This window comes from Sphaerodactylus townsendi, linkage group LG02 (genome assembly GCF_021028975.2).
Source record: "Sphaerodactylus townsendi isolate TG3544 linkage group LG02, MPM_Stown_v2.3, whole genome shotgun sequence".
In the NCBI taxonomy this organism is placed as follows: domain Eukaryota; kingdom Metazoa; phylum Chordata; class Lepidosauria; order Squamata; family Sphaerodactylidae; genus Sphaerodactylus; species Sphaerodactylus townsendi.
The window spans coordinates 126,847,432-126,856,602 of NC_059426.1; the positions used below are offsets into that span (position 1 = coordinate 126,847,432).

Genomic DNA, 9,171 nt, shown 5'->3' on the forward strand with positions numbered 1-9,171 from the left:
GCTCTTATTTCTTGTGTGGGCAAAGTGCTACCTCCCAGCACTTGACCTCACAGAGCTCTTTCCATAGCAATATAAATAATGGACTGTCAATGATTATGGTTTGAGTGACATATAGACCCAATAATTGGCTAAAGGATCAGAATAGCGAGCAATGGAGAATAGTGAGCAGTTTGCTCACCACAGATCAAGTTCACAAATTCCATTCCCACTCTCCAACCATGAAAGTAAACAAAACCAAAAAACAAGTCTTAGAGCACAAGTTTTAAGCAGAAATCTCTCAATGTATTTTTTACCTTAAAAATATTTTTTTAAAAATATACAGAACTTCTGAATACAGACATAGCTTACATGGCTGAATTAGATATAGACAACATTACAGCATGTTTACAACTTTAAATTTAAAAATTTTAAGTCTGATGTTCAGTTACCCTCAAATCAGCAAGCTAGAGGCTTGTCAGCCCAATTAAAAATATGTATGGTTAAAGCTTCTAATCAGGCATTATATTCTGAATGGTCAAATGCTCAGAAAGAGCAAATGAAAATGTGGGCAAAATTGTTTTCATGTCAGCCTAACACGGAAACAATTTTGCCAACATTTTAATTTTGCTCTTTTGCATTTGTCCTTTCAGAATATAATTTCTGATTAGACGCTTTAACCGTATAGCATATTTTAAAACAATTACTAAAAATCTCTCAGGACATTTATTTTGCTATGTAGTTGAACAAATAAAACAGAGGATTTGTGTTTTTATGTATTTTTTTAAAACATATCAGGGCTACTTATTCCCCACACTGTGGGTGTGCACTTTCCCCTCAAAAGCCTCTGGACCCATATCTCCCCACCGGAGTCTGCAATTGCAAAGCATCTGGGTTTTGTTTCTGTATTTTTTAGTTTGTCACTTCAGTTCCCAGATTCTGTCAGACAGAAGCAGCTAAAAGCTCACTTACTTAAAAAGGAGCAAGAAAAAAAGTTGCCACAGAACATCTATGAAGACAATACCAGATTATTTCTGTGGTTAGGAGGGTAGTAAGCTGCTGTCCATGCTCACAGGAAATCACATCCGAAATTCCCATCTGCACAGTGGATGTAGGGCTACTTTATACTTTAGAATTCTCCATTGAGAAATTAATATCCTTGAAGGAAAAAGCAGACAGCCCTATAGTGCTGACCCACATTGAGAAGATGGGGTTTTTTTTCCTGCAAGTTCACAGATCAGCTAGCTGATATGCACCCATCTTTGCCTGATCCTCAGAAGTCTGCACAGCAATTCAACAATTACAGGGCATGTACTCCAGAGGGGTAGCCATGTTAGTCTGTGGAAGCAAAGCAACAGAGAATGTTGTCACTCCTTAAATACAACAAACATGTTGTAGAAGCGTTCACTCACACAGTTTCTTTGGCTCATGAAAACATATCTAGTGATATATCTGTTAGTATGCCCCAAGACTCTTAGCGTATATGCTTTTCTCCTACATGAAGACCGAGCTCCCTACAGGGAAAAAATGTACTATATGAAGCAACTCTTTCTAAAGATCCGAGACCTCACTATTATCAAAAGGCTCAGCCTTCTCTGAAACTGATCTGGACAACTACAAGGCCACTACCTGCATGCGTGCATCTGTGTGTGTGTGTGTGGGGGGGAGAAATTAAAGCTAGCCTGAATGCCACCTATGCATAGGCAGTAGCTTTTAGCCTCTCCAATCATCCCCTGCTCTCATGGGATTCAACAAAACCATGATCACCGGCAATTTGCACACCAACATTTTCTCATTAGGAAAAGAGCAGGAAAAGAGAAGCTCAGCATCAGTGCTATGAAAACTATGGCTCCAAGCCTTTCTTAAGAAACTGTGCAACTGAAGATGAATGCATCAGAAGGTTGATGCACCACCTGTCTAAGCACTGGTCTAACCAGAGATATACCAGAGGAAGGCCTGCATTTGCAGTAATGGTAAGTTGGTCTTCAGCTGAGTTCAGCTCCCTTTTTTCTGGAGCTCTAGCAATAGTTCCAAGAACACCTAAAGAATAAGCATGAAAGGAGCAGAAGACAAGTTCTGGGGTTCCCAAAGGTTTGCTGCTTCCACATTCTTGTATGAGAACACCAACTGCACTCGGAATGATGACATCAACAGACTGGGGACTGCAACCTTAAGGAGGGCATCCCCAAGCACTGAAAACAGTAGTCTTTGTGCCCAAGATTCAGGATTGGCCTATATGAGCAATTATAACATGCAGTGGAAACAGAAGGGAAGCAATAAAATGAGTACAGAATCAGGTGCCTTCAGCCTAGGCATGGTTTCTCCAAAGCTTTACCCTCTAACGAAGCACAGCAACAAAGCTAGAGGTGTACATGGGAGCAGTAAAACCTCAGGAATCCATTTCTGTTCACAGCAGAAGATGAAACCTAACCAATTCTGCTTAAAATACAGAAGTCAGAGTTTAACAAAATATATGCCAACCAAGGAATAATAAAGCTGAGGGGCAAATCAGCCCCCACCCCTGCATCTTCTGCAAGAGGCATTCCTTTCTGCCCCAGGTTAGCTGTGACTATCAAAGCAAGGTTCCCCCAATAGCCCTTTAAGCATCACTCAGCAATCTTGTGTGTGTGTGTGTGTGTACATGTGTGTACATGTGTGTACATGTGTGTACAGAATATAGATAATATAACTCTTCTCTAAGCATTAACTAAGTGTATCTGTATACAAAGAATCTATACACAAGAATACAAAGGAAATGCATTTGGGTACATTTCAGCTAGGCTGACATACCTGAGCTCCATTCCAAGTGGCTCCCCACCCACCCCCCTCCCAAAATAATAATTTACTGATTAATAAAGCGCATTTGTAGAAACTAAAATCATTACAGTTTTTTCTTCCCTCTGCTCGAGTCCATAGCCAGGAAAGTCAGTGGATACCACAAGAAGAAAAACGGTTCAAGTCTCCTCGCGTTCCTCAGTCCAGAGCGGGAGATCCGCCGCGTCCCAGGAAGCCAGGCGGGGGAAGGGGCGGCAGGGTCCTTGCTTGGCCCACTGGCCGGGCGATCTGGCTCTGGTCCTTCACCTCCGACCGGCTGGGAGGCCCCACGGGACGGGTGAGCGGGCGGGGGGCTAGTGCGCGGCGGCGCGGGACCTCTCCGTGGCCGCGGTGGTGCCCCCCTCATCCGGCACCGTCGAGACCGCGGCGTGGTCGGCGGGGGACGCGAGGCCCGGGCCGGGGTCGGCCGTCCCGGGGGGCTGGGGCTGGGCGTGCTGCTGGACGCCGCCGCGCACGGGCTGCCAGATGAGGCTGTAGTAGACGGCCAGGACGATGGCGGCCAGCGAGACGGAGAGGACGTAGGCCAGCACGGTGGCCAGGCGCACCCACTTCTTGTTGGTCTTGGCCGCCATGCGCGCCTTCTTGTCCCCGGTGTAGGTGGCCGGCTTGCCCCGCTCCCCGCCCGCCGCTGCCGCCGCCTCCTTCTCCTTCTCCTTCTCCTTCATGGGGGCGCGGCCCTTGGCCCGGTGCTCCGCCGCCCGCTCCGTCTTGCTGCGGCTCCCGGCGGGGAGGGCGCCCCCAGGGACGCGCCGCCGATCACATCACCACCAGCAGCACCAGCACCTGCCCCCGACGAGCCGCGAGAGGCGCCCGCCCGGCCCCGCAGGAGCAGCGGCAGCGGAGGAGGAAGCCGAGGGAGGGGAGCCCGGGATGGCCTGCGGATGGCCTGCCTGGAAGAGCCTCCTCCTCCTCCTCCTCCTCCTCTCCGCGTCCTGGCCTCCTCTTCGGCGGACCTCTCTGGCAGAAGCGGCGGCTCCGCGCCCGGCAGTGAGGAGGAGAGAAGCGACGGGCAGGGCAGGGCGGGCGTTTCAGCGGCAACGCGGAGCGCTCTGACGGCGGAGGAGGTGGGAGAGGAGAAGCCTTAAAGAGGCGATGGAGAGCCGGGAGAGGAGGACCCCCGCCGGAGCTTCCCGGCCCTGGCGCAGCGCCAAGCATCTTCGCTGGTGCCGGGCGGGTCGACCAAAGGATTCCCAGCATCGCCGTCTCTCTGTCTTTCTCACGTGCCTCTCTTTGTCTGCCCCCTCCCCTTCTCGGTCAAGGTTGGGGTGAAGACAATGAAAGAGACACATAAGACTCCAATCCTATGTGCAGGATTTGGTTGTGGGTCCCATCAGCATTGCGCGTGTGTGCAAAGTGCCATCCGGCCAAAGACGATTTACGGCGACCCGGTTGGGTTTTCCGGCAAGAGACTAACAGAGGCCGTGCATGGCCTTCCTCTGCACAACAATCCAGATGTTCCTTTATTTTTCTGGGCTCCCACCCAAATACTAACCAGGGCTGACCCTGCTTATAATGAGACCAGACTAGTCTGGCCCATCGAGGTCAAGGCCCCATTAACCTTAGGAGGGCTTATTTTCCAGTAAACATGTTGACACTACAGTTGTTCCCAAATCCTAAATTTTCCTGTGGAGCCTGGTTTCAGCATTGCTTTTTTCTATAGGTATCATTCATACCATGGCAGAAGAACCCATCTAGCTCACAAAGTTGTATGTATTGGAACTGGATCAGGCACTTCACAAGTTAACCAACAGGAAAAGTAGATGTGCCAGCTACGCAATTCTTTTCCTGATTCTTCTCTAGAATTGAAGTGACATTTTGTCTGACTTCTGGAGGAATTGCATTTGAGGATCCCACTTCATATGAGAGTCACTTCTGTGTTCTTTGTTTTTGGCAGGTAGCTTTAATTTTTATTTTTTGTATTTATACCCCGCCCTCCCCCAAGGGGCTTTTCAATATTTGATCAGATATTACTAAAGATACATATGTAAAGTCATTTATAAAATTCTTTCCTAGCCTTAATCTTAAAATGGCTTTAAGTTGCAAAAGGGGAAAAAGTGATATCCAAAATGCAAAATTATTGAATGGATATCATGATCATTTAACGAGAATTAATATTCAGTATAATTTAATTACTTGGTTAATAGAAAATACTGAGAGATGTCTTACCCATAGGTAACACATCCATCAATATTTTCTATTAATACTCAAAGTGTGTATGTATGATGAATATAGTATGCTTAGTGGAAACACAAAAACATGTACATAGGCATGGTTAATATTCAAAATTCAGTATTTTGTACATTTGATCTAAAAGAGCAAAATCCCATTTGGCATTTAAAAAACCAATGCCATCTGTATCAGTATGAAAGAAAATGTCCTTAATATATACTGTGGCTTTTACAGCTATCAATGTTTGTTGTCCAGACTAATGTATCCAGACACATACATTAAATAAAAAGTGAATATAAAATGAGAAAGACAAATGTTGACATGGATTTTATAAATTGTTCTATCATATAGGTATGAGATGAATGTATTATAATAGTCATGAGACAAATGTATTACAGTAGTCAGTATTCTACAGAATTGTTTGAGGATATTGTGAGGATTAAGTGTGAGAAATGAACATGTTTCCTTGATTTCTGATTACTGATAACTACTAAAATAGTTATCATTAAGAGTTTTCATCACATTAACTAATTATCTACAGAAGAATGGGTTGCCAAAAATGTGGCCTGTAACCCATATGTCAAATCTTTGTGTGAGTTAGAGATGGGAGCCAAAGGACAGAAATATTGGTAGAAGTGTGATGATCATGATACGACACATCTGAACCACTGAGAAGTCCTAAATGGATTTCTGGAAGCACAGTCACACTTACTGACACAGACATTTTCAGTAGTTTCCTGGGCTTTTGAAACCATTAAGTTTTTCTCTCTGAAGTATTTCCCCCCCCCCCCCCAAGAAACTGTTCCCTTTCTTGTAAAATACAAAAGTCTGCCAGTGCCTCAGGGGCCACTTGGCTCAGTCTTATTAGTGTCAAGCCATCAATTGCATCCTCCTGGACCGCAACCAGATTGTGGGTAAAATGAAATGGTTGAGCGAGCATTTGTCACGGGGACTTTGGAGGAGCCTTGCTACGCTGGCTTGCAGCAAGAACTATCCTGCTTGGTTTGCTCCGGGGCCATTTTCACTTCCCAGTCTACCCCTGTTCATTAGTCTTCTGGCACTGGGGTTTCATGTATTTTTATATTTTCAGACACAGTAATCTCAGATTTAGAATTACATTTCCTTAATGATTTTAAAATCTGGCTGTCTAAATCAGGTATCACTTGCATTTCAAAGGTTTCAACTTCCTTATTAAAAATACCTACAGAAATAAACATTTAAGGAAAATAAAAATCATGTTAAATGTGTGTTAGAAAACACTAGAATGTAAACAGATCAGACCATCACTGAGCAGTGAGAAGATTTCCTCTGTAGAATTATAATAATTTGCATACCAGTCCCCACCCAGGCAGCCTCCAATTCCTGCCTTCATTCTCTGATTAATCTTGACTTTTTTCTCTGCGTGTCCTGACTGGCTACTGGGAAGGAAGCCTTTATTAAATCGGGGGAAAATCTTCCGGTTCCCAGGAGTCAAGCAAATCCGCCTTAAGTGGGCAATGCTACTAAAAGGGAGGGGGGGGGGGAAGAGCAGCACACTTCTGAGGCACAGTCAGACAGCGAGATAAGACCTGCTGTTGGGATGCCTAGCAGCAGGCACATGAAATATTATTGACTTCTAACTGGCCCTGCTTATTGAATAGCGTAGCTGTTACTTGGCTATTACAGCGAAATCTGGAAAAATCAAGTAGACGATGCCTTTGATGTTGGGCTATAGCAGGTATGAGAGTCACCAGCAGACAAGTTCTGCATGATAGTCCTGCTCTTTGCACATAGACTTGCACATAGACAGAGTATGACTATCTGCCCTTCTTTATGGTGAAAAACAGGTTTATGTGAGGTTAGAAGCACAATAGTTTGCCTTTTATCATCTGGATGCTGCACCAGCTGCTTTGGCAAATTTTCTTGGGGCCATGATAGAATGGATGAAAGAGAGCTGACTGAAATTAAATCCAGCAAAGATGGAAGTCCTGTGGCTGAGTCAAAAAGAGCAGATGTGACGATGTCAGCTGCCATCCCTTGATGGGGTACAGCTTGTTGCTTCATCATTTGTCATGGTCTTAGGCATACACCTGGAAACCTCCTTATCAGTGGATAAGGTGAATAACACTACTTGCACAGCATGTTATCATTTTCACCAAGCAAGACAGCTGGCATCCTAACTGTCCCAAGCCGACTTAGCCACAGTGATCAATGCAATGGTCACCTCTTGGCTGGATTATTGCAACTCAGTCAGTGCAGGGCTACTTTTGGGCTTGCTCTGAAAACTCCAGCTGGTCCAGAATGCAGCAGTGAGGGTACTAACTGAAGCCTTGTGGAGAATGCACGCTCAACCCATGCTATGCCAGCTCCAGATCAAGTTCAAGACTTTAGTACTGATGGACAATGCCCTAAATGGTCTGGGACTAACATACCTACAGGACTAACTTTCCTGTTACATCCCCCAACAGAAACTCCTTTCATCGAGTGATAACCTACTTGTGGTCCCTGGTCTGAGGAAAGTCAGCCTGGTCTCAGCCTGGTGGAATGAGACCAGGGCCCTGTGGCATTTAACACAGTTCTGCAGGACCTGCAAAACAGAGCTGTTTCACCATTCATATGATTGAGGCAGCAATGGTTACCAACTCTGGCCTCCCCCCCCCCCCTGCCCAAATCAGGTAATAACTTTTTTCTGTCTTCCCCCTCTTCTTTAAAATTGATTGAGCTCAGCTGAAACTGGATGTTTTCGCCATCATGTCTGATAAGAAGTATGTAGATTTTTAGCCATCATGTTTGATAGGAAGTATGTAGAGTTTTAGATTTAAATCTATAGTTTTACTGTGTGTATTATGATGTTATATATGTATGTGCTTTGTTGTAAATCACCCCAAGCCCAAGTGGGGTGGGACAGTTATTCTCAGAAATTTAATTCTCATTGCATAAGCTGCCGGGTTGCCACACATAAGTAGAGTAAATAAGTAGAGTAAAATTAGCTGTCAAATTAGATAAAATTAAGTCGCCAAGTCGTAAGTGGAGATGCGTCGTGTTGCTGCCGGTCATCATCATCATGGCCAGGGTAGGGTGAAATGCAAATCCAAATAAAGCAAAGTAAATAATCTCTGAGGGTACAGTTCTTGAGACCCATCTGTTGCTACTGACTTCAGCAAATGTGAATTGCTTTCATTCAGTTGAGCAAATCTTCTGTGATTTGTTCACAAGATTAATTGCAGAAATTGTGTTGCTTTCAGAAACAGCAGAGAATTTGAATGTGGATATTTATCCAATTTAGGACACATTCTGGACACTGAAGTTTTGGGAGGGGGTTGTTTTGTAAACCAGAGGGTTCCCAGGGCTTGTAGAACCCTCAACAGTGTCCTTGGCTGCTCCCACTGGGCAGATTTGAATTCAGGATAGTAGTACTGTACAGTAAAGTTATGCAAAACCCAGTAATGAATTAGGAGACTACGTGATTGTGCAGCTAGATTTGAGTCAAGTAGCACCTTAAAGACTAAAAAGATTTTAAGACTCAAATAGGAGTTAAATCAGATGCAAACTGCGGTTTGGCTCTCAAAAGATCATATCCCACACAATCTGGTTGATTTCTAAGATGGCCCTGGACTGTAATCTAGCTGTTCTACTATAGTCCACATCACTAACCTCTGAAATATCAACATAGTTAAATTCACGCAACCGGGCCTGTTATCTACTCAGTAGGTGATTGGCTCAGGGAGCTGTCCAGGGTCCCAGAAGGAGCCCTAATAGCAGGCCATAATCAAGTGTGCTGAAGGAGATGCAGACAACAAATTCAGGGGCAAAACAGCATTCCAAGTGTGTGGGCTTTTCTGCAATTTTCTTCTTGTTGGCTATGGACTCATACTATATCAGTTCATCCCATGATTCCTCCATGCATTTTTGCACCTTTAGTTTTCACTTCAGGTTTTTTGTCCATGCCTCACCTCTGAGGCTTCCCAGCTCTTACCATTTGATCCCAATGTTTTTTTTTCTTGAAGCCAATTTAAAGTTATCTGTTTCCTAGTGCATAATGTTTCTATTAGTTTTCTTTGTTTCACTCACCTGCAGCACACTTTTCAATGCTTGGATCATTAAACCGCCAAAGCAAATAATTTCAGTTTTTAAAAAATAGCTCTAAAAATATCACTATAATGCTATAGTGTTGTGATATTTAAGCAGTTTCTTTGAATTATCAGCTTTCAT

At 44.4% G+C, this 9,171-nt stretch overlaps 1 protein-coding gene across 1 annotated transcript; it reads right to left on the reverse strand.

The window, feature by feature from the left end:
* Positions 1-260: 260 nt before the first annotated feature.
* On the reverse strand, positions 261-3,949 carry INAFM2 (InaF motif containing 2). Its single transcript, XM_048486041.1, has one exon. The coding sequence runs from the start codon at positions 3,474-3,476 to the stop codon at positions 3,105-3,107; it is 372 nt and encodes a 123-aa protein (XP_048341998.1). The 5' UTR covers positions 3,477-3,949; the 3' UTR covers positions 261-3,104.
* Between the last annotated feature and the right edge of the window lie 5,222 nt (positions 3,950-9,171).

Coding starts and splice junctions, on each gene's coding strand:
- INAFM2 (XM_048486041.1), bottom strand. CDS start 3,476: ATGAAGGAGAAGGAGAAGGAGAAGGAGGCGGCGGCAGCGGCGGGCGGG.